The sequence below is a fragment of the Argiope bruennichi genome, chromosome 8 (genome assembly GCF_947563725.1).
Source record: "Argiope bruennichi chromosome 8, qqArgBrue1.1, whole genome shotgun sequence".
Taxonomy (NCBI): domain Eukaryota; kingdom Metazoa; phylum Arthropoda; class Arachnida; order Araneae; family Araneidae; genus Argiope; species Argiope bruennichi.
Genome location: NC_079158.1, coordinates 60,707,538 through 60,735,399, shown reverse-complemented (window position 1 = coordinate 60,735,399; position 27,862 = coordinate 60,707,538). Strand labels below are relative to the sequence as shown.

The 27,862-nt window shown below is 29.7% G+C and overlaps 1 protein-coding gene across 1 annotated transcript in view; it reads right to left on the bottom strand.

The window, feature by feature from the left end:
* The window catches only part of LOC129981290 (low-density lipoprotein receptor-related protein 4-like), a 733,213-nt gene that overhangs the window by 211,850 nt on the left and 493,501 nt on the right, over positions 1–27,862 (bottom strand). The window contains exon 4 of the mRNA XM_056092063.1: positions 13,894–14,002. Within this exon, the coding sequence (XP_055948038.1) occupies positions 13,894–14,002 (109 nt within the window). The remainder of the gene's footprint in view (positions 1–13,893; positions 14,003–27,862) is intronic.

Genomic DNA, 27,862 nt, shown 5'->3' with positions numbered 1-27,862 from the left:
TGTCATATAAAGTTATGAAACAAGCAGGTTATCAACATCTCAATGCTTTTATTTAAAAAAAAATTGACGGCTGCAGCGATGAAGGGAGGGTCGGTGGGTGGGGAACGAAATTAGCCCACCTCCATGTGGTGTTCCCCGCTGCAACGGCTAAGAGGCTACTCAAACGTGTAATATCAATAAAGATCCTTTATTTCGTCTTTTAAAACTGCTTAGATATCATTTTTTAATTCTTTTTCATTATCTTGAATTTTTTTTATAGGAAACCACTAATTAATACTTGAACATTAATTTCTGCATTTTTAACATGTTAATGTTTATGCATACTTTCTACATATAATTCGAGCAATATGTATATCATTAAACATTATTCAAAACTTCACTGTAGGTCGAATTTTCATCTCAAGCTGGAAAATTCAGAAGAAGTTACTTCTAGGGCTGTGGGCTTACATATACCAGACAACATAAAAAGCAGAGGCAGTGGTCACTGCAAATCCCACTCACACGTTCTCTAATAAAGCTGATATTCATCTCACCCTGCATAATTACGTGCAACTTTTGTAGGAGCACACATAACTTACATGTCATTGGCGAATTTTAATTAGGAAATATATATCATTGGCGTTAATTTAACATTTGTACTGAATATGATGCGGGGAGATGTATTTTCGACGCCCCCCCCCCTTTTTGACTATTGTAACCAAAATTTGACACTCGTTAATTATTGCATACAAAAATATACATAAAAAATGCATATGTTAAAATGCATACAAAAATACATAGAAATAGACAGTCAACCCTTTGAAAGGTTTGCGTATAAATCTGGGTAATCTGGGTAAAGATTTGGGTATATAACATTTTAGATACTAAATATGTGTACCAAATTTTATACATCTGGGTATTTATGCTTTTTAGTTGTTACCGAGCTCGTTTGCACTCGGGGCAGCTGGAATGGCACATTTCCAATGAAGGGATTAATTTAAAAATTTTATAAATATCTACAAATATAGTGTTAATTACACATACTAAATTTCATCCACCTTTCTCAAATATTTGTTATCATTTTGTTGAGACAGATTAACAGAACGACAGGCAGTTTATATTTCCAAAAATGTGTTTTTCGTGGAGATCTGTCAAAATCTCGAGTTTTGAAATTCTGGACGATTATTTTCTTCTTGCATGACATCGCATTCAAGAAAATAAAAATATAATTTTTTTTTCAATCTACGCTCTGACGAATTAAAAATTTTATAGTTTTCTACAGATCCTCGGTTTTTTTTTTTAGTCCTAATTAGAAAAAATACTTTGAAACGCTATGATTTTAAATAAAATGAAAGGTCCATTCTATTGCAACTAAAAATGGGGGAGTTATGAAAAATTTAATATGACTAACTTATAAAATTACATGATCTTAGGCTAATTCATTGAACATCTTTTAGATGGTACGCAAATCAATGCCCGGACTTTCTCCAAGACTGATTGACGTAAAATTACGAATTTTACGTCAGTCATTCTTGGATTTGATTGTCCTAAAATACTGTTATTCAAAACTTCGTAAATCGATTAGATATGTTCGCAGCAGAAAGAAAATATTATTTTTAGTTTCTGTTTAAATTTTGCAGTATCAAGAACATTTCATTCCATAATTTCTTAAGATTAAAGATTTAAGAAAGATAAAATGCTGGCTTCATAACTTTTTCAGAATTATACTTATTGACTGAAAGGGAATAAAATATTATTTTTTACATTATTTAAATCCTTTTTGAAATTAAAACTAAAACTGAATTTTACGATGAATAAAAGAAATTTTTTTGAGAATTTGCATAAATCATAAAAAAACATTCTTTAATACAAATAAGACTTAAATGCTGAATGAATCTATTTTCTATTCTCATATTTTTTTTAAATGTTTAGATTCAGCAAAAAATCTTTTAAGATTAATTGAAAATTTAACACTTCCTTTGTATCGCAAAGTTCAAATTTTACGGGAATTGACCAAAAATGAGAGAAGTTCTTAGTACTCTTAACACAACGGGATATGGCTTCTATAATAGTGTGAATTATATGTCTATCAAAATTTTAAACTTAAATATATTTTGCCGAAGGAAATAATTATAAAATATTTAATTGAACATAATTTATATAAAATATTTAACTGGACATTTTAGCTACCATGAGCAGAGCGATCCATCTGGTCTCCGAAGGTCATTAGTTAATAATAAACATGAATACGTGTTTGTATGTGAAAGAGAAGAAAGACAAAAATGGATTTTTTAACTACATAGTAATGTCCTTTATTTTATATCTAGCTGAAATCAAGTTCATTGTAGCTATTATAGAATTGATATTTAAATAAATTAATCGATTAACTGACAAGTTCTGAAAATGTTTTTAAAAAAAGAAGTGTATTGCTTTCGATATCATCTGAAAGTACAAAATTTCATATCTCTGGAACTCGAGGGAGTGAATTAAAAATGTATTAAAAAATTCCTAACATGAAGCAATTTAAGTATAAAAATGCCATGCTGTTAATGTAACAATCTCTTTTCTTCATACCATGTGTCTTGGCGCATTTCTGGCTCTTGTGTCATAAAATTCCAATCCAACCAAACCCTTTCTTTCATTTATTTTATGAAAAGACGATTTTAAAACTTCAAAGAACATTTTTGTAGAGGATAGAAACATGGAAAACTCTTAATTCAAAACTTGAAAGTTTGAAATTATTTTACTCCAAAAAGATCTTCCGCTTAATTTTGAAACTGGAGGCCTGCAATCTCAAAGCTAAGGCTTCACCATGAAGCCACCACACTTTTGGTAAAGTCAGCCATCTAACTCTCCGACCCGCCACGAAGGCACACGGATTTAAACCATAAAAACTGAATGACCGGACCGCCGCAACAACAACAATGGCGGGAACTGTAGTTGAGTCCTAAGGGCCGTCACCGGCCACGGTACAACCCTCCCCGAAGGAAGTACGTCTCGTCATCGATGGGAGGAGTCAGATCCCCCAACTATTAGTGTATCCTCCAGGGTGGCAAGATCCAACCACCATGCCGGAACATCTCATCCTCATTTCGAGGTGCCCCGCCCCGGGGGTTACACTTTTGGTAAACTAGGAACAATGAAAATTTAAGTGACCATACTTTTGTCTGCGAGACAGGTAATTCATTTTAAACTACTAAATAGAAAATATCGAATATAATTGGCTCAAAAATTGTTCACTATGACGAGTCGATTATTTGACTGACTTGCATACTTTTATATTTCAGTAGATTAGATATTAGAGGAAAATGACTGTTTTATCAGGTCCCTTTCATCTTTTGATATCGATGACTCATATCGACGAACTCGTTCGAAAAAAATCACTCTCCGTACACCATGTTCCTCGCTTGTACGAATCCAATCAAAATGACTGTAGTAAGGAGTGTCATTCTAAATATAAATTTTAAAATATCCCTCAATATCCAGCTCAAATAAATTCATAAGCCTAAAAGCAAAATAAAAGGATAATTTATAGAAGTCTATATTTTTCAAAAGTTGTAAGACTGCTCGCTGTGATATACCGTGACTCCTTCAAAAGCGCGCGCACACACACATCAAATAGATACAGTCTATACTTGTAGTCTTCTCTGTACATTTACTGCCTCCAAATGGATATACGTATCCTTTTATCCTTGTTTAGGAATATTCGAACTAGATGAATAAAATCTACCAAACATCATAATTGTAGATTAATTGATAACAACATCAAATTTGAGCCGAAATTCTCGATTGAAAAAAGACTAAAATGCACATTTCGTTATCCTTAGTAGAAGATGAAACTACGCACAAAAAGTGTGTCATTTTGTGGATGTAAGCGATAAAGTCGAAGGGAGTATACTATCTCTAGTTCATCTTATGACATAATATTATATATAAAAGTTAAATATCAATGTTATGATTCTATAGAGCATCATAACATTGTCATTGTAACATCCATGCCAGTAGTCTGTCAACTCCGAAATTAATCAAATAAAAGGGATGAAACATTTCCTACACCTGAAGGTGATACGTCCAATTAGAAATTAGAAGAGAACAAATATTTTTGGGAATTCAGAATTTAATGGATATACGAACCTATAATTTGCATCATGATAATGCTTTAAGACTGATTCGCCTAGATTTATATTGTAAAGTTTGCTCTTAATTTTATGTATGTACAGAATTAATAATGTCGCAAAACTTCCAAGTAATAAATCCAGTTTGTAAATTAAAAATGAATATCGCTGTAAAGCATGTTTTTAAATGGTTTGGAAGCCTAACATAAAACTTGTAAAAAAACCTATTTTCTCAATTATAGAAAATTTTTCATATTTTTTGTAAAAAAAAAAAAAAATACTCCACAAATACGAGAGCGAAACGCCTCACACTAAAAAAATATAAATACATTAGAATAAAATTCTTGAGCTGATAGAAAATGATTCTAGTTGTCGAAAACCGCAAGGCAATTATTCAAGGTAGAGCGTCGCCAGATTTATTACTTAGGAGTGCGAGGGGTAGCTACCCCTCAGCTTGGAAGAGTCCATGTCTTCCAGAGACACGCTGTGAAAGTCTGGATGTTAAAGGGAGTGCCGCTTGAAAAGTGCTTGGATGTTAAAGAGTTAACTTGTTACATATATTTATTGGTTAGAACAGCCTTTATTGTGATTGCTTCAGTGTATGTGGCAAGTAAAGTTCCCTTTTACTCAGTTTTTGAATTATATCTTAAATTCGTTTTCAGATGGCAAGAATTCAGTTTAACCATTTCAAGTCGTTTCTCTTCTGTTGTTTTGATAATTATAATAATAGATTATATAAATTATTATTATAGAGAAAACGCTTTTTATATGTTCTCATCTTCTGACTACGATTTAAAATTACAAGATCCAAAATGGCATTAGCATCTAACTAAACTACTCTGATATCTACATATTGATACTGCTATGTTAGCTTTTGTTTTAGAAACATAGAAATATTGATATCGCACTTCCTAGCCCTGTAGCACTTATTTTGCAGATAAGAAATTCTTAGATATAAATTGAATCCTTAGGGATACTTTTGACTACAGCTATAAAATCCATACGGATCTTGAAAAATCAATATACAAGATAACACAGCTGAGTTATTGACGACACCAAAAAATACGGCACCACGCCCGATATCCATAGAAATTCTCTATTTTCTGCCATTACATGCCGCTCTATGCTTTTCCTCTTTTATCTATTACTTTTCCTACAGGCAAAAAAAGACATTGCTATTTTTTTCCCCCTTCTTCTTCTTCTGAGGGAACGTCTTATACTTCTTCCCGCATCCACAATTCAACCCAACTCCAAAAGCAATCATGGCGGAAACATTTGAAAAGTTCCAGTCTGTCTTTACAGCCAGCAGAAACGGAGTTTTACGACCGCGGTAAATGCCCGCTGGGTCGTAAAAACGCAGGCTTTACATGCAAAGGTCATTGGTAGAACCGGGGTAAGTCAGTGGCATAAAATTCCAAGTCAGCAGTTCTCGAAACTAGCTATTCTTACAGATTTCGGAAAATGCTGTTTAATTTGCCGAGATAAAATGTTAAAAGTATTTATGAAATGTTTAATGGCAATATCAACAGCGGAAAACGCTAGCAGGGCATGTTTACAAAGAAAGCGTTTGCCAGCAATTGAGTTTTCCATGAGCGAAAATATTAATTTTGCAGTTCTTGGGTAAATATTTGCTAGTGCTATTCTTTATGAAGAACCCGCATTATAAAGCAGAATATTACTTCCACTAGACGGGGCAGATTTCTGATTTCACTTTGATTTGCTGTTCGATTGAATTTTTGAAGTAAATATCTGTCTGCCATCATATTTCTAAATTTCAGATGCGCTTCAATGATTCAACTAATTCCGATTTAAAATGATGAAAATGTTATGTGATCTTTATGAGGCTTCACATACATTTAATGATATATGTTTTCATAAACAAATTAAATGAAAATCAAATCAAAAACTGCAACTGTCAGTCCTGAAGAAATTGATATAAACGACTTATTTTAAATTTGCCAATCCAACTGCATCTTTTTTTTTTTTTTTTTTGAAAATTTGTGTCCTAAAATAAAGACTTGTTTCATTTTTTACTCTTTTAAAATATTTTTTTATGAATTTGTACTTTTTTTTTGTACAAAAAGGAAATACCATAATCGTCAAATAATTCTAATTCGAGATTTTGATATATCTTTACATTACACAAATCTCCCAGAACTCGAAAAATACATTTTTTGGAAGTATGCGTTTCAATATGTCTATGAAAACAATAGCACAAAAATTCTTTGGACTAAGTGTCGAAATTTTATATAGAGTCTTTGCATCAATTTTGTTGATTTCTATCGAATTTTGAGCGAAATAATTTCAGAGGAAGTCTATCTATCCAATTTTCCGTATATAGTAAGTTACCACGGTAACTACAAAACGAAAACCTCTAGATAAAAAAAATGGTATCTAAGTTGCTGATACCTGCTAAATTTTGAACCAAATATGTCAAGGGATTAATCATATATCAATCCTTATTTTCCTACCATATAAATGCAATAACTCAATAATTTAAATAACACAATAAAATTACTTTAAAAAATATAATAAATTTTGTGTATGATTTTTAACTGTATGGATTGTTAAAAGTGAGTATCAAATTTCGGTTCTAGAAGGCCGGAAAAAAAACATATTTGGTTTTAGGTACTTATGTATTCACTGCATCTTCACGTTTAATCTCCAAAAAATTACCAAAGATTACATGCTTAATGGTTTTGTAGCACCAGAACTGTAATGCATCACCGGATGGAATGACAGATCTCTGCCTTAAGCGAACATTCTGGGAACCCCTGACACCGGAAATAGAGTATTTCCGGAAATTTTCTTCAGTCTGTGTGCGGTTCTCTTGCTTGCATGTGAGGAACCCATGTTTACTTAAAAAATGTAATTTTTATAGAATTGGTTAATTAAAATTTCTTTTAAATTTTTACTTCACTAATACCTATAATTTTCTGTAACAATTATTCTCTAACGGAATGAGGATAAGAAGTATCAGATTTTTTTTCTATAATAAACAAAGCGCATAACACTCATGTGCAAGATATTGAAAATAAAAATCTATTCACGGCCTTAAACAGGGTCCACAATTTTATGAAGAGGTTAGTAAGTGGCAAACATTTTTATTAGAGAATATGCTAGAAAGTTTCGGAGAGACTTTTTCCGTTGATTTCATTGCAGCATATGCAAATTATTGATGAACCAATAAGCTCACTCATTTATTGTTATTATCTAAATATTTATTAACATAAAATATAAGGCTTATTATTTACAATTCACAGATATCGGTTCATTATATTCAGGGATTCGAAGGTATTTGAAATTTCATGGCCGAGATCTCGCGGAAGATCTATCTGATCAAAATCTTAACCGGAGTCAATCTGAAATCTCGAGATCGAATAATAATTGTAAATGCTTAAAAATCTCACCTCCTTTCCAAAATTCTAGAATTCTCATTCAGTATATCACTAATCAATTGTGGTCAGTTGGTCTTTAGAAGAATTTCGCAGCAATAATAGACATACTTTAACGTATCATTTGTAGAAAAAAATAGATTTTTCATGGACTATGTAAAAATTTAATACGTATGGCTCAATGAAATGATATGTATAAAAAGGGATTCTTCCAGAATAAAAAGAAGGTTTGACCAAGATGTTACCGAAAATAGTTTTGCAGTAATGAGAAAGACAATTTAACATAAAATAGTTTAAACTTTAAATAGTATATCGCTACGCAAAAGAAATATATCATCACAATTCATGTTTACCAAGGGAATTTCAATGAAGCTATAGATTATTTAATGCGTTCACTACAATGAATGATGCCTCTGATTCGGACCATTATCTAATATGATGCTTATTTGCTCTCTTTTAATTGTAGAGAACAATTAATATTAGAAAGAAAGAAATCTAATTATATAGTATGCATGAATCACAGGCGATTCACGTGCTGAGCAACGTGTTAAAACAAGAAGATATAAACTAAACATGGACTTGTTTTGCTCCCATCAAATTCTAGCGACTGAGAACCTTTGATGTCACGTGACTGAGTGACACGGCAGGCAACGTGTTAAGCTACAAATGTTAAGCGCATGTATCATGCATACACTGATTGTTAATCTCCTTCCTCAAGTGGCTGTGGGAAGAAAAGATTTCTCTCTAGATATCCCAATCAAGCTCTTGATCTTTAACTTGGACGGGCTTATTGAGATCTCACAAATCAAGTTTTATGAAGGACAAAAAATGTTGATTCTTTGCTTTATTTATTGATATACTAATATTCATTTGCAATTAATTATATGTGAAAATATTATACTTATTGATGAAGGTAGATGCTTATTTATTATATTTTCATATAGCTTCCACTTTTTGGATATTTTTATGAATAAATTATAAAATTTTCTATTTTCATTAATCAAGGAATAAATTAAATCGTTTCCCAAGTAATCTTCCGCAGTTGTTTGTAATAATTGATAATTTATTTTTTATATACTTTTATGAATTCCATTTATAAAATTCTTAGTTAAGTTAAAAAATTCCTATTTAGAATTTTGACGAATATTTTGAGATTGAAAAAAAAAAAAAAAAAACACTTCTGAAAGTATGTCAGTGAAACTGAAATTACAAAAAACCATAGAAGAAACGACTGGCAGATTTGCTTTGAAAGATAATTGCAAATGCATGTTAAATTTTGACCCTGTTACCCAAAATTTGCTTGTAAAATGGTCTAATTGTTCATTTTTCTTGCAAAATGTTTTAATCTGTCTTGTTGATATTTATAGAAATTCCATTTATTTAATTCTCGGATCCAAAATATAAAAATAGCATCGCCAAAAAAAATATTAAATCCGGATTATTAAATATAATAATCCGGATTTAGAATTTTGATGAACAGGATGAAAAAAAAATCACTTCTGGAAGTATGCCTGTCAGTGAAACTCAAATTATGAAAAGAAAGGCATAAGAAAGAACCTGAATGATTGTTAGGAAAGAGAACTGTAAATGTATGTCAAATCATCCTGTTGCCCAAAAGATCAAAAGATGCTTGTCAGATGGTCTAATTGTATAAATGAATATTAAAACCAGCGAGAGTCGTCTCGCCGAACCTTCTTCCATATTCTCCAATAAATATTAGTTTTTATTAGCTGCATGCAAACCATAGTTGTAAAAGAGGAAATCTTTGGCAAATTAAATTCTGTGATGCGGTTTATACACAAATAAAATTTTTGACTACAATTGACTACAAACTACAAACAGAACAGAATGACTACAAACAGAACAGAATGACTACAAACAGAACAGAATGACTACAAACAGAACTACAATTTTTGCCACAAAATCACTTACTAAAAATCATATAATTAAGTCTTTTTTTTTTTTTTTTTTTTTTTTTTTTTTTTTTTGAATGAACGACCAACAAACTATCAAAGCCTTATTGGATTTGGCTCTAAATTTGAATCCATACACCAGACTTTATTCATCCATCTTTTTTGTTTTATAATTATGTTAACTTATATTAGAACAGCTGGTCGTTCTGACTTACTCTGAATAGATTTCTTTTAAAATTAAATATAAATCTTTAGATTTGTTGCAAAGACCATATAACAAATTTCAACTGCATATCTGTTTAAGTATTTTTGCATTATTGTATTCGCTCACAAATGCTCAGATGTATTTCCGAAAAACAAAACCAAAAAAAAAAATGTTTCTTTGACTAGAGGATGTTGGAAACATGGAGATTTGTCAAGATCGTGAATTCGAATTTTCGGACGATTACACAATTTTTTGTACTGCATACACCAGAAAAGCAAAAACAAAGACCTGAAAGGCTAATAAATTTAATATCAATTCTTTACACTAAAATTGTGAATTTCAACTTAATTTTATAGATAATCTGTTAATGGAACAAGTCCAAATGCATATTTAATTTTATTCATTATCCTGCATAGCTAAGTATGAACTTTGCCATATTGTTTAAGTGGATGATTGAATCGAAAAAAAGCTTCCTCTGAATTCTTTAAAGAATAAACTTCCGAATAATTTATATTTTAAGATTTTTCTTCAGATTAATCATGCATTTTATGGAAGTTTATTCATTTCTTTCTTTCCTTCCATCGTTGGGAGAATAAAAAAATAAAAAATAAAAATAGCGATTTTATAACGGATAAGTGCTTTTCTCTCTCTAGATATAATTTCAGAAATGATTTATATTTCTAAAAATGCAGTTATTATGCCTTTACTTCTTACGATCAAATTAGACTGGTTGCAAACATTTTCTACGATTACTTAACTATCTGAGGCTGCACATCTCTAAAAACAAGAAAAGCAGAAATAGAAAGCATTAAATAGAGATAAATATGAAAGCTTTAAATTAAATTTACTTCTTTGACAAAATACTTGGATGGTTTTCCTAATTGCATTTGCTAATGTTTGAAGAAAACATTCGATATCAGTATTTTCATAGCACCCGATAATACAAAATATTTACATTTATGGTCATCTATTTTCTCTGAGAATTTGAAACAAATTTTGAATGGATTTTTTTTTAAATAAATTATTAACATCTTTAAATATATAAGTTTCGAATATATTTGCGTTCTAAGTATTAAGTTTGAAAAATTATTAGATTTTTTTAACTAAAATTTTTTCAGATGTATTCACAAAAAGAACGTTTATTTCCTTTTATTTTATTTCATTTGCTTCATGTTTGTATATAAAGAATCTTCCAATCGATTTTTCACTGTTTTTCTGATATATTATAATTACAAAATATGTACTTTATGCAATATATTTGAATATTTGAGACTTTAATTATTATCAAATCAATTTAATTAAATTTTGATTCCATTCCTGTGGTACCATCAGACAATCAGTTTTAAAAGAAATAGCTTCACGATTAAAATAAGAGACACTGATAAAAATTTAGAAAAAACACCTACTGTTAAAAATGCTTTTAAAAACTGTTTTTAGTTTAATTTATTGCACATATTCTTACTTTTCCAGACACCATTTAATCTTTTTTCTATTAAAAGTATGCCTAAAATAAAGTGAATATACTTATAAATTTAATATCACTCAACAAAAAGAAGCTTATTTGTTGGAGTAGAACTTTTAAATAAAAACCCTATTTCTGGAGAGGCAAACATGTGAATTAATTAACCAACAAAGAAAAATATCTGATCTTTCATTAAGGTGTCGTTTCAAAAATATATTTCCCATTAAAATATCAATAATTGTATCATTAAAAAGAACCACATATTTAACAATTTTTACCAAGCCAAAAAGAAATAACTATCTGTTACCGCTATTTTATACTTTCTTTCCTTATTTCAAACATAACACCTGTAATTTTTTTTTATTTTTATCTTTATTTAAATATAAAGAAAGAAGAAGAAGACTCCATGTTTTTCATGCCACGTTTTAATGACTCCTTTTAGCACAATTAAGAACACCTCTGATACAAGCAAAATAAATAATCGATATTATGACCATGTTACGCATTATTTTAATCTTTATCGCTATCGCACCAATTTGTTCTTTTATTTCCCACATTTGTCATTTATATTTATTGCTCTTTGCTTTCGCCTCATTTTACGTGGAAAGAAACAAAAATAACTACTACTGAAAAAAAAAATCGCCAAGACGCAGCACTCTGTAAGAAGCAACAGCAGTATTAAATATTGGTTCTTTAAAGCCATTAGTAAAACATGGGATTTCAAATTTCATACAGGCTAGATCGACATTTTCGATAGTTTTCATTGGAGTTTTGTATTTCCAAAAGCAGAACAAGAAAATCAATAAAATGCTGTCGCTTTTTTCGAAGTTATTATGCTTTTTAAGAAGGAAATGGAAATGCGGAAGAAAGTAAGCAGTAAAAACTATTTTCGCTTTTCAAGCTCTAGGCAAACATTCCTCAAATGTCGATTTAAAGTTCATTTTACTGACATGATTTATTTTTAGTGCCGTTCTTTTCTCGAATTTAACGTTCTGTGCAGCCTTTGACATATGTTTTATTTTATTCATATTCTTATTATTTTTTTCCTTTCTTTTTCAGTTTTTAAAGGCGGTCGTTTTCCTGAATTCATGTTTGAACCATAAAACAGTAATAATTTTTTTCATAATTTTTTTTTTATTATAGAAACGGTAATCGTTTGCTGAAATTTAAATTCAATTGCGAATTTTTGTAAAGTGAAGAAAATATTTGTTGAAATATAATGCCAACTATTTTCTAATTCCAAATCTAAGCCACTAAACAATTCTCTGCAGAGAAGTAATTTTAATTTTTTGAACTCGGAAAAGTAATTCGATGCAAAATTATTCAGCTAACATAAGGACTTGCTTATTGCTATGAAAAATTATATATATATTATAGTTCTGAATTGAATTTTACCTAAAAATTAATCAACATCGGCTTACCATTCTTTAGATATATTTTAAAAATCAAAATTGAAAAATAAATAAATAAATAAAACTTTAAAATGATGCATCGTCTTAAATGGTGAGTGAGAGGCACCATTTAAGACGGTGCATTAACCGAGTGCAAACAGTTAATAAAAAACATTGAAAACTTTGTCTTTCATTTAATATGTAAGGCTATCAGGTGAAAGCAACAAGTTTATTTAATGTAATGACAATAGACGTAGCTGTAATTGACCACAAGAAATGAAAAAAATGCAATTGGTTCTGGAATTTTTATTTTTCCCTTTTCAACGTCGTAAAGTATGAAATACTAATTGTTAAAAATTCCAAGTAGTTGAAAAATTGTCGGTAACTATTTCTAATAACCTAATTTACTCGATGCTTTTAAGAATATATTAATAAGTTTTTAATTATTTGTAAAATAAATACCATAAGATTTCATTCAATAGTTAAACATATAGATCTACATAATAGCACGTGCATGACGCATCGCGAGTCTGAAAACACAAGAAAAGAAGTCTTTTATAGAATGTTGCGAATTGTTATAAATCATGCAGAGCTTAGTTGACGGCTAAAAGTGGAAAAAAGTTGTAAATGGCAAAAATCATTTTTAAGTCAAAAACTTTGAAAGGTTCTCGATTTGTAAAATCATGAGAAAAACTTGTCAGTAAATTTGACCATTTATATAAGTACCTCAATGAGTGTGACATAGAGTTCACAACAAGTGTTACGTGTGGCCTGCAGAATATAGTAAGTACTATCAAGACAAAGACAGATTATTCCTATTGTAAAACCCTAAGTAGTCAATAAAAGCCAAAATTTTCTTTTTAAAATAAATGTTAAGGTATGGAAATCTGATTCATGGAACAAATTCTACTCCAGTTACATTCACGCGAAGTTTCGTTTAGGAAAATAAAAGCCGATTGCATATTTTACCTTACCGATATGATTGTGGTATCAGTTAACTAATGAATCAAAGATTTGAATTAGATATCAGACAGCAGATGATACATCGATTCTCGAAAACTGTTCGGTCAATTCTCGGAAACACGTTGCAATTTTAATTAAAAGAACTAACAATATTTAAATATTAGTTGAGCAGGAAATCTCGTTCTATGTTCAAAGATTGAAAGACATAATATAAGACCGTTGATTCTAATAGGATCAAAATGCATACTGGTAAGCCGTGATCAATTGTCTATGCCAATTGCTACTCTCAAACTGTAGAAGTCAAACAATATCTTTGTTTTAGTGAAGAACAAAGTTATGGTCAGTTGTCCAATTAGCTGTTGCTTACAAATTACAGAAACCACATTAACAGCTCTGTATCGGTATTTACATTGACAGACTGAAGAATAATACAGACGTGCCGCTTCATTTAATATACAGAGGATACTTACGGCATTTGCTTTCATCCGACCAATCACCACAATCGTTGTCTCCGTCACACACATACGACTCTGATATACAGCGGCTGTTCACACAGCGGAATTCGTTTGGAGGGCATGTCTGATAGTTCTCTTCATCTAGAAGGAGACAGAAAAAAAAAACATCGTTAGTATTTAAGAGAGTTTGATTGTTCTGATTTTATTGCGCAGAAGCTATTTTTGGCCATGCTGCACCAAATATCTATTCTTGAGAAAGGTGGAAATGAAACTTAAGTTTATCTACATGCAGGCCGTGAGCGAGAAGTATTTATATAAACTAGCTGCCCTTGGCGACCAACTTGCTCACCTGGATTATTAACTTCTTTTGTCTGAAATAGAATGCATTTTTTAAACACATTCACTTTGTTACTTGATACGAAATGAAAAACATGAATTCATTTGAATCAATTTACAGCAAATTAAAAAGTGAAAATGTTATGAAATAAAAGCGGAAGTGAAAATCCTATTACAAAGTTCATGACTGGCAAAAGCACGCAATTGAATGTTTTGATGAATGGATTTTAATTTAGGTATAACCTTGAAAAACATTGTGTATCAAATTGAATTAAACAATGTTATTAAATTTAAGAAATAAAAACTATACCTATTTAATAAAACTAATTTCATTTCCTTAATTTTGTGAATCTTAAAATGACACAAAGACAATTTTTCTAAGATAATTGTTTTGGAAGACATGGACGTCAGTTTCCATAGGTAAATCAGCGATTACCTGTTTTTGTTAACCCTGTTTTTGTTCTCGATTAAACTTTCTGTTTGAAGCCTATTTTTTATTTTTTTTAACTAAGCGAACTATTTTGTGACACAGTGAATTATTTTCCATAACATTTAATAATATTTTGCAGCTCCATCCATTAACTAAGCGAAGTGCTCAATTCGGTGCAGCTGTAAATATATTCAATGAAACAGTCTGAAATTCGTACGATATTTTGCTTACATTTGAATGTTGCCAGTCCTCAATAAGTAAAAAGGGCGATTTCTGTGTCACGTACGTTAGTGTTTTATATATATAGATTCTACAGTAAAAATAATTTATTTTATAAAACCCCAAAAAAGATTTTTTTTAACGGTAACGGACTTTGTAATTTTGGAGTATAATGAGATAATTAAATGAATAGTTTAACCAGAATTTCACCATTTCAATTACTATTCCACTTCTCTTAAACAGGTGATTCAAAAATCTAATGATTCCATTTATACCTTCCAAATATGCGAAGTTTCCCGCTTCCCGGATTTCGAATCTATGCTCATTGTGGGCTATCCGTATCATTACAAACAATTATTTTGCCTTTTGAAATAGATGTCAGTTATTTTGATTTTTATTTCTTTGACAACATAATAACATGGAAAAATGTAATAAAATAATATCCGTAATTAATTATCAGTTGCTTTTACATTCATTCGATCCTTTTGTTTTATGAGATAAAACACATCCACACGTAGAATCTAATAATGCTTTTATACCCACGGCATATCATAAATATAACGCTGTTTTGATGTAGAAAAGTAGGCGCTTTTTTTTTAAAGTTATTTTTATTACATGAAATAACATAATTTGAGCTACTATTCTGCATAATTCCTATCATTGCTAAAGAAATTTTCATGTTTCATAAGCGGTTAATTTTATTATTTTTTAAGTTTATTATTTGCTTATTATTTTTTAACAGGATTACCATGTCTGTGAGGACAGTCTTTGTTGCACGGCATTCTTAAATCAACGTCAAGAAAATATAAATTATCTTTATTTGAGGTCAAGAAAAAAGTAAATTGACTTAAATCAAGATTACAATAGATATGACTAGATTATTTGTGTGAAAACAATTGGTTCAGTCTTGGTCTAATTTGGCAAGTAGTAATGAAAAATTAATTATAGTAAATTAGTTTTAACATTACAGTTATTTTCCTTGCTTTGGATTGCATGTTACGGTTTTTCGAGATCATGAAAATCATTTCAAGTGCCTTTCTTCCCTCAATTCACACAAAAAGGAATAAATCAACAAAATATTTCTTTTTAGTATAAAAGTATTCAATATAAGTAATCTGTTCAGTATACAGTGACTTTTTTGAAATCCACAATGAAATATATGGCGGCATATCTAAAGTATCTATTTCCAAAGACTTTTGAATGTCAAAAATGGTGAAATATAAGTTATGTTTGAAATACGAAACTTTGCTGATCAAGTACAGGATATATGTTTCAATAATATTTATTCCATTTAATCTAGTGATACAATTTTGTAATGTACAGAAAACGCCTACCTGCTTACTTTGAACTCCAATTTCCAAAGTTCTCAGCAAATAGATCTGGCATCATATGATATTATTGCATTGATATTTTAAAGTATCATTCTCTGTATTTCTAAAACAAGGAGAGTGCTTCATATCTTTCAAAAATGTCTGTTATTTTGAAGTTATACCTGTTTCTCGGAATGTAAACAGAGACCTTCGTGTGCTTGCAGCCATCTTGAATTTCATATTTATGTCTTTGATTGCTTATTTGTATTTGAACCCACCATTGGTTGATCATCGATATGGAATGGTCTAAGTATCTTTTTGATTATTTGAAAATTGGAACACATTTGTTTTGTTTTGTTGCCTTCGAAAATTCGCTGCTCTAGTAATTGCTCGTTAAAGGTTTAAATCTCTTTAGGATCTAATTTAATATTATGATAAATTCATATCTCATCAACCATTATTTTTGAATTTTGGAACAGAAAAATGTATCTTCATTCATTGTTTTGTAAGAAAGATATTTAGTTTCTAGATTCCGAGCCCAATCAAACTAACCTGTCCTTTGCTTGGAAGAATCAGAGAACAATCAATCGAACTTAAGCTTCAATCATAAAGACTGACGATGAAATCTTGTATTTAGATAATGGTTTAGAAAATATACATTTTTTCTAACATATTTTATTGCTTGGATTCTGATATGGTATAATCAAAATATATCTCTTTATTACTTACAACTCCATATACTGTCGTCGGATTCTGGAATCATACAATGAATTACTTTTACATATACTACTTGTTTGGTTTGGAAAAGATAGACATATGATTCGCCAGTAGTTGTTAATACATACATTGATTTTTTTTTTCTGAAATGATATGATAGATCTTTGTTCTCGTAACTAATCAATTGCTTTAATAACTTATCTTCTGAGAAACACTGCGTATTTCAGCTCTGAGTTTGATATTTAGTTTAGTTAGTCAACTAACGTCCTGTTTTAAAGCAACACTGGGGATATTTTGGAGCGGGCCTAATAATTTTGAATGGCAGTTATATAATGAGGACGGCATCTAAGCGGGAGAGCAGTTGCTCCTGAGGGATTTAATGTGCACCATACCCGTTTGGAAGCATTGTTCTTTGGAGGAATCGGACCTCGAATATGTAATCCTCCGGTCCTGAAGCCGAGACCTTACCACCAGGCCATCAAGGTCTTCTGTGTGTTTGATAATGCTTGAAAGCAGAAAAAATGATATACAGACATTGACACCTAAAATTACTTATTTACAAAATTGTTGATTATAAAATACACACACACACACACACACACACACACACACACACACACACACACACACACACACACACACACACACACACACACACACACACACATGAATCCTTAAAATTGCTTATTTATATATAAAAAAAAAGTTAAAAAAGGCAAAGTCATGTTGGTCTTGTGGTAAAGTCTCGGCTTGGGGATCCTAGGCTTCGAGACTTAATTCCATCAAAGAACCATGGATAAGAGGACGCAATGAGCTCTTAATCCGTCAGGACCAAATGCTTTTCCGTTAGAGAGGAAAGGAAGTCTGAAGTAGGAGATGAGGTCCGAGAAGTTGTCTTAATCATTTGACTATGAACAGCTTTACAAAGAACATCCCGAAATGGAACACACAATGCATGAATGGATCATGAGTACTACAGGGTTAAATATACTGTGACCAGATTAGTTTTGACATACAAATCTTACCTTTCTTCATTTGATTTTTTAAATGTAATTTTAATAAGGAAATAATGAAAACAGCAACTTTAATTAATATTTCAACATATATTATTTTATCTATTTCTGTAAAATTATTGTCTTTATAGCCTACGTTGAAGAAGACAAGACAGTCCGATGGATTCGAAATCATCATCCTGCTACAATATTTCAGACTAAATGTCCAAATGTGATACTGTCTTCATACACCCGAAGGGAGCACCCCTTTATGAAAATGAGAACCCTCCAATAAGGTATTTAGTTTTCCTTTTAGCCGGTGTTCTGGCTTAGGGGTAGCGCGTCTACCCCGTGATCTGGGCGTCCTGGGTTAGAGTCCCGGTTCAGCGATGGTTGTTCTTCATCTGTTCTATCTGTGAGATGTGTGAATGTGCCCCCCTGTAAATAGGGGTTGTGCAAGTGAATGAGATACGTGAGTAGCTAAGATGTACTCTTGGCCCTAGTTGACGCTACTGAAACAAGAGCCGCTCCCTTGGCTTAAAATCGCTGACTTCATCAGCGAGCTTGTCCATGGCAAATGCCATTAGAAACAACAACAACAGTTTTTATTTCACTGGTGGGTATACAAATATTAGGAGTTCACATTACCAACTGTCTAAAGATGGGATGTACCAACTACGGAGTTATACCATAACTAACGATAACCATTAAAATTCAACCTTAAAACAACGACGCAATGACGGTCGTTCAACGATTCAAGATACTCTAAAGAAAGAGGGTCTTTCTAATATGTTACTCTCTTAAACGAACAGATGTATTGATGGATTAAGCATGTGTATGATATTTTTTTAAATTAATTATTATTAAAATAATTTAAAATGATTTATTTGATTAGTAAACCAATTACTAATCGTGCTAAAATTTCCACTATTTAATATTAAAAGACATAAAGTCAAGTTTTAATATTCATTGACAAGATACACAATAAGCTATTATACAATCGATCATTCCAACTAGTCATGATAAGCTTAATATTAACGCATGTACTTTTCATAAATAGGAAGAAATGCTAAAAAAATATTGTTTTTTTCTGAAATAGAATAAAAATTCCTGTTCAAGGTTAAATGTAGCTTTGAATTCCAGAATGTTAATTTACGTTATCTCTAATATGTACCGGCGTCCTGACATAGGGGTAGCTTGTCTTCCCCGTGATCGGGGTGTCCTGGGTTCGGGTACGGTTGTTCTTCATCTGTTCTATCTGTGAGGTGTGTGAATGTGCCCCCCTGTAAAAAGAGGTTGTGCAAGCGAATGTGATGCGTGAGTAGCTAACACGTACTCTTGGCCTTAGTTGGTGCTACTAAAACGAGAGACGCCCCCTTGACAGCGAGCCTGTCCATGGCAAGTGCCATTACAAACAACAAATCTCTAGTATGTTATTCAAGGACTCTTTTCTTAATCGTTAGGTGATTTGCTTCATTTGCTCTACTGAGCATTTACTTCATAAATTCAGGTTCATAAATGATTTGTGATTAACTTAATCTATTCACTGAAAATAAAACCTTTTCATCCGAGATAGCTTCAAATGAATCTTCAATTTAATCATGAATGTATTGCTTGCTAATGAATCATCTTTCAGCTGATTTCCAACACTACAACTGAATATACTCATTGGAACACACTCATCATCTCCTTCAACATCAGGAGCTGCATTAATTCACTTCGGAGCTGCTAGGAGTGGAACTCCAAATATAATAAGCTATACTTTACGAATATATTGTAGAGCAGGAGTGATACATTTGCCCATATATTTCGACTCTCTCAATTTGTATCTATTAACGAATTACGAATAGGGCTGCCTCCTGGAACTCTACAGAACGAATTAAGGAATATTACTGCTTTCAGAAAATTCATAGAATGTTTATTTCAGTTTGACAGAATTGATAAATTATAATTAAATAGCAGGTTTATTTTATAAATGTCTAATTAAAAAAGAAAAAATATTTATTTAACAGTATAAGTAATCGTTGTATTTTTAACTGCTGCAATGCTGCAATTAAATGTCCTATTAATTCATATGTAAGCAGTATTGTTTCAATAAAAGTTGTATCGTTTTAATTAGATTTTTAGTTTCATACCTTAAAAATCGTTTATTTTCTTTAAGAAAATTATTGGATAAAAAGTGAAATTTTGATCTCTATAAGCTAATACTCTTTTGGATATATTTATTTAATTTACTAGCTTTATATACTATGTATGTCTAACATTTTAGTACGAAGGTTTCACCCATATACTGGTGAGCTAAAATACGAAATAGTTTATACAAAAAAAACAACAGCATTATTTCACATCTCTCATATTGCATTTCTGTGAAATTAGATTCATAATTGATATATAAATATTTTTCATGGATGCTAAATAGGTTTCGGGTTCATGATCAGTATACATTAGTAACTATTGGTTGATGAATATGGTGACAATACAAGAATAATACCGATATCTCTACTGAAACCCAAGATCCATATATTCTTCTAGATGAATCTTTATCCTGTTTGAAGTCCCTTATAAACAGGGGAGAGTAAAAACGAGTCAGTATGGCAAATTCTCTCTTGGGAGGTTTGACCATACAATCCAATTGCTTTAAGATGTTGACCTCCAATTGCTTTATGATGCTGTGCTGCTTCAGTTGATTGATAAAGATTTGCTATTTGTATGTGTACAGTTTATTGTTTACTATCTTTGTGATGGCTATGATTTTTGACTTTGGTTGGCTATGATTTGCTACCTGAGAATGTGTGTGTGTGTGTGTGTGTGTGTGTGTGTGTGTGTGTGTGTGTGTGTGTGTGTGTGTGTGTGGGTGGGTGTGTGTGTGTGCGCGTGCGTGTGCGTGTGCGTGTGCGTGTGTGTGTGTGTGTGTGTCTTATGGAATAAAGTGCTATTGTCAGTTATCGAACTACTTGGACATCCTGCATCGCACATCCACCCGGAAGATTTCAATAAAGTATTGTGTTTCTGATGACAATAAGATATAATATATTTAGAATCCATCCTCAGTTAATGGAGAATTTTGAACTAAGTTTTGATTCCATACGAGATGTCACATTTTGTTTTGGATTTGAGAGAAACTTAATTATAAAGTTCGGCGACCCTTTTCCAATAATTATTAAAGACGAGAAAGTTAATAATATAAATAAAATAGTTCTTAAATTACTTTTGTTAACGCAGTATAAAGTCATGACATAAATTATTATCAAAATTTTGGAAACAGAAATAAAATTATAAAATTCTGGGATGGGAAAGATGATATTAATAAAATTAAATTACAATTATATAAATTTATTAATCAGATTACAAGATGATTCTTCAAAATTAAAAATATATTATCAATGGGATTCAAATTAAATTACTTCTTTTAGCACTAACCTTTTAAGATTTTTTGGCCTCCATAATTTCAATAATAGCTGCGTTGTATTATATCCTGCACTCATAAAAGCATTGTTTTAAAAACTTAATTTTTATTATTGAAATGTTTTTGTACATATATGACTAAATAAAAATCGGCACTTTTAACTTGCATTATATCAAAAATTTAACTGATTACAATTCTTCAAGAGAAGAAATCTATTTGTAAAAGGATTTAATTTCAGAGAACGGGACGTGTAAAAATTTATTAAGGGAAGTTATGCTCCTTTTAAGTATTATGTCATAATCTATAATTTTACTTTTTCGTATACAAAGTACAGAGAAATTATTGCAATCATCAAAATATTCAAACTTCAGATTTTGATGAATCTCCATCTTTTAGACTTTCCTCAGAACTGAAAACATATTTTGATGTTATGTTTGTTATTCAATCTATCTATTTGTCTGTCTCTCTGTGAACACTACAACTGAAAAAATGCATTGAAACTAGGTGGTTAAATTTAGTATATATATTTACAGCCAAATTTGTTGATTTCTATCAAATTTTCAATGAAATCCATTCACAAGCTATTCATCCATCCAATAGTTGTCCAAGTGCAAATGAACTCGTTAACTAAAAAATGCAAATAGGTAGGTACAAAAAATATGGTACACAGGTTTAGCATCTAAGACAGTTATCGAAATTTTGAATCTAATTTGTCCAATGATTAATCGTATATCGGTCAAAACTCTCATATCCATTTAAATGCAATAATTTAACTCAATGAAATGAGATGTGATTGCAATCTTGTGATTATCATGTAACTGGAATTGTGTCTTGTTATCAATCAGATAGCAAAAAAAGGCAAATCAGCTTCAAAATACATATTCTAGAGATAAATACAGCAAAAATGCTAGAACCACGAAAAAGTCTATTATTTCCTAACTTTCTTTCACCAATGTCAGTCAAGGTATTCGTGACCAACAGTACAATTTTTAATGGGGGGAGGGGGATGTAAGATTGAGGATATGCGCGAAATTTTCAAGAAGACCACCCCCACTGGTTATAATTGGGGATCTAAATTATATTTAATTTTCTATGTGTAATTTTATTCCTCCAATTTTGGAATCACAGCAGTCGATTTTTACAAGTCATTTCTTTTCATAAAGCTATTTCATATAAAGAATAATTTAAGACTGAAATATCCTTACATTACATCAAAATAAAAACACTTATTTTAGAATGTACACAAAATAAAATCGGATCTTAACATCCCTTTTTCATAAATTACAATAATATAAAAAGAAATATTTAAATTTTAACGTAATAAACTATTTATAGAATATTCTTTATTACAGGTTTATTAAGTGCAATCGACGGTAATATTCACCCTTTTCTTTAACACTTTGTTCTTTGAAATGTTGTTCAAACATTTCAATGGGGATTGAAATAATAGATGATTTTAAATATATATATGAAAAATAATTGAAGATATTTCTAATACGACAATTTAAATTTCATTTTTCTGTATTGTTTCTACTAAATTTGTTTTCACTTGGGAAAATTATAATAGGTTATAAAGGAATGGAAAATATATTAAATGCATTTTATAAGAGATATATGCTTAAGAAATTAACTATCAAAATTACAGTTAAAAATCGCTCCGTTGCACATTTCCTCTCTTAAAAGTGTATTTATGCCACCTTTTATAACTTTAATTGCAAACATTTGTCCTATAGAGCGCAAACACACGCATTCGTCTTTTATATTAATAGAGACAATGAACCGTAAAAATTAAATTTTACCGTAAAAATATAATTTTAAGTATACTACTAAATATATTCTTTAAAAAGTGCTTTTTAAATTGATTATAAAATAACTTCACATCCAAATAAATCCCTATTCTGAATGAAAATAACTCTTTAATTCATAACTGGATTAACAGATTAGTATCAATTGAATCCTAAAACGACGAATAATTTTTTTATTAAATACGCAGATGTATTAAATAAACACATAAGGCTCAAATATTTCTAAAATATGTTGGCAGCAAAACTCACTGCAAAAGACAAAAATCCTATCCATGTAGTATATGTTTGAAGTTTCTCATTTCATTTAAAATTTTTCTTATTTCTTATGGGAAATAAATCCAGCGTATTTTCGCGTGGCTTCCAGTTTCTAGTTTTCATCTTTTTCAATCTGAACTAAAGAGAAAATTGGATGCAAAAGTACGTAAAATGTATTTATAAAATATAGTTTCAATAAATAATGGGTAAACCATAAATAAAATATTTGAATAATGTATTATATAAATGATGGGTTGTTTGTATGATAGAAATAAATGATGAGTATTTCTATGATATTTGTTTTAAAACAAACAAATCATTGATGGAAAGGAAATAACAGAAAAATATTGAAAAATATTTGCTAGTTGAATATAATAATAATAAAAAATCATAAAACTCAAACGATTTTTTAAAAATTATTAACTGTGTAAAACTTTTACCCTAACTTTCTAGAAAATCATTATGATTTTAATTAGGGATTATTCTTTCATTTTTATATTTTTTGTGTAAGATTTAAGGAAGATTGTTGAATTTAAATCACATAAATGTATTTAATGTATAAGGATATAGAAATAATTTTAGTTCTAAAAGAATAACAGATATTTTTCATAGTTTATCTATCTTTAAATCATTGGTGTTAACATTTAAAGAATCATATTTAAATAAATAGAAAAACAGCATAAAATGATGCCATTAAGGGAGCTACACTACCAATTTGCAAATGCAGATGTATATTTTTTTTAATGATTAATACAATTTTCTTTCAAAAAATAAAATATAAACTTGAAACACCTTCTTAAATTATATATATATATATAATTGTATGCACATAAACAATTATTTGTGAAAAAAATATCCGTCAAGTTGCATTTCATACAAAAAGAAATATAATGCAAAATAATAAAGTAAATAAAAAATACAGCAAATGGAAAAATAAATCAAATGAAAAACTAAAAACTGATGTATTAGTCATTTTAAGAATTTTTTTTTTCATCCAAAACATTTGATGACATTTCATATACCATTCAGTTAAGGCACTGATTTTTTTCACAGTTTCTTTACATCTCTAATATTTTGACGGTAATTATAGAAAACGTTTTGTGACTTGAGAAATAATTTCTGGAATTCTCAGAAACTCAATTCAAATGGTGGAAAAATTCTCCCTCTTACAAATGTGGAGCTGTAATTTTGAAAGGAATGCTGGATATTTTGATATCTCCATGGCAACTTAATACTTCGAAATGGAGTTTCTTAATATAGCTGTTGCTGTAATAAAAGCTAAATAACTTTCGTTTTTTCGAACGCTGAGTCATTTTTATTTATTTTCTACTACACTAATGAGTTAGCATTTTTTTTAATAAAAGTTCTTGCGTAGCTGATTTTTGTAAATTGTTTTTCTATTTTCCAACTCTAAATTTAGTGCATTTTCTAATTATTTTTATTCCTGGTTTTGAATTAACAAAGATTTATATATTCATAATAATAAACAGCATATAAATATTTTCCACAAAATTAACCAGAAGTTAGGCAGTTTTCTGTTGTATTTCTTTTAGTATGTTCTTTTCGTCTTTCAAAGAATTTTATAGTAATATCTTAAAAATTATATTTTTACTCATTTTGATTTAAGTTAAAAGATTTCATGTTTATAAAACTGGAATTTCGAAATCAGATATTTTTTTACTCACTTTCTCCTGGAATTTTCACATTTTGTCACTAGTGGATTCTTAATGATAATGCACTATTTTATATTTCAAAAACTTAATTATTGGTTAATTGAATAATTTAATAAAAAAATTGATTTCAAATTTATGGAGCCACGCTTTTGTGGATTTGTAACAAAACATGCTTAAAGTTTCTATAATATTTATCATAATCTTATGCATTTAAACGAGCAATTTTTGTATATATATTGCAAACGTGGTAAAATAAGTTATCAGAAAGAGTTAAACATTGTTGTTTATTTTATTCATTCTGTTTCAATAATTAGTTATAATTTAAAAAAAATAGTTCGAAGGCATAGATTAATTGTTCATGTTTCTGTCAGAATTGATATTTTACCTTTTAACTCGGTTTTCAGGACATACTAAGTTCTCACCCAGTAGCAACTCAAGCATTCTATATACATTTATATTTTTTCTAATCATTTGAATTTAAATTTCAGTTTAACTACCAATTTGAACTGACATTTGGTATCCTCACACACACACACACACACACACACTATATATATATATATATATATATATATATATATATATATATATATATATATATATATATATATATATATATATATATATATATATATATATATTTAATTTTAAAATAAAATTATTCATGATAAATATTATAATTTATTTCTAATATTTATAATTTATAATATTTATTAATAAAATAATTTAATTACTTATCTTTTTCAATTTGAAATATATGTATTTTAACTAATCAATTTTTTTAAAAAAATTGTCATCTGATATTTAATTTGATTACATTTCCTGTGCTATTTTCTTCATTTATGAAAATTTACAAAATTGCATCTGAGTGATAGAAAATGTTGTGTTGGTTTAAAATAAACATATAAGGATTTTGTTTTGTTATGAATTTACAAAACAGTATTTATTGATAAAATTAAAATAAAAAAATAACAATCAAACTTTTTTTATTAATATTATTAAACGATTAATAAAAAATCCAACGTTTGCATTTCACTTTCTGCGGAAAGATAAAAATATTACACGCTTATGTTCGTCTAATTCTTAAAAGAAAATTCAAATCTATTGTATTTCAGTTTTACGGAGATGGAAGTTTTCTTTCTAAAACCTAATACTTAATTTATTTCTGCAATTTTATGAAACTATTTTTCTATCATTTCTATATTAAATTTAAAATTTTTTTTAACTATATCAAAATAATATAAATAAATGTTCAATCAATTTGAAACGCTTCTAAGCAAGCAAATGTTTGTTGTTGTTTACAATGGCACTTGACATGTACAAGCTTGCTGACGATGTCGGCGATTTTAAGCCAAGGGAACGTCTCTTGTTTTAGTAGCGCCAACTAAGGCCAAGAGTACGTCTTAGCTACTCACGCATCACATTCGCTTGCACAACCCCTTTTTACAGGGGGGGGGGACATTTATACATCTCACAGATAGAACAGAGGAAGAACAACCAGGTCCGAACCGGGACTCGAACCCAAGTTGCCCAGGCCACGGGGAAGACGAGCTACCCCTATGCCAGGACGGCGGCGCAAATGCTTGTAAATATATGTATTTAAAATTCTTAATTGACGTAAGGATTTAAAAAAATAAGAACATAACTTATCTTTTTTAGTTGGAAGTTAAATTTAAAAAAAATATTTATGAGCAATGCCTATATTCAATCAAATTTTTCTCTTCTTTATTGGTTTATTTAACAATTTTATTAAATTTATGTAAGAAAAAAAAAAAAAACTTACGACAGCCCTCCTCGTCCGATCCATCTTGACAATCCACACTACGGTCGCAAGTCCACTCTACTATAATGCAACCGCCATCGTTACATCGAAATTCATTTGGTGCACAAGACTGGGCAGCTATAAAAAATTAGCAAATTCTATGAGAATAGAGTTTATTTTCTTACAAATAAAAGAAATACAGGAATAGTTATACAAATGATAGATCAACAACCTTTTCCTATTTAATTATCTTAAATATTTGATAAATAAATGGACTTCATCGCTATGAAATTATAGGCATTCAATTGCCCGATACCGACTGATCCGTAAGTATGGGCATAAGGATACATCACTTTTGTTTTTTAAAATAAAATTAACTTTAGACAATATAAAATACATATAATTTGGCTATTAACTTTAGAATACGGAAATACGAATTGTTTTTATGTGATGTATGCGATGCTTTTTCTAAAACTATGCGCTTTGGTGTTGATAATAATCACATAAGCAAGCTAATGTGATAAATGTCACAAACTCCTTTTACATAATTGTCGAATTTATTAAAAACAAAATAAAAAAAGAATTTTTTTAAAAATAAATATGCTTTTATTAGTATGGATATAAGTAATTCAAAGAATCTGGCAATTAACGTTAGGACAATGGAACATGTTCTTTTTGTATATGTATGTTATATTTGATATTGTTTCTGAAACTGTGTGTGTTTGGAACTTGTTTTTAATCACATAATTGAGAACCTAAAATAAAAAAATTGTCACAAATTCTTTTGACATAATTGTCAAATTTATTAGAAACAAAATAAAAAATAGAAATTTTTAATACAAACATGCTTTTATTTGTGTAGTTATAAGTATTACAAATAATTTTACAATTAACTTTAGAACAATGAAACGCGTTTTATTTTTCTACGATGTATTTGTTGCTTCTGAAACTATGCGCTTCGTTTGTTACTATGGAGTTTTTTACTATAGAGTTATAAATGCACCCATGTAATAAATTGTTATCACAAACGATTTTGAGTTTTCTGATTTTATTAAATCAAAATTTAAAAAAATAGAAGA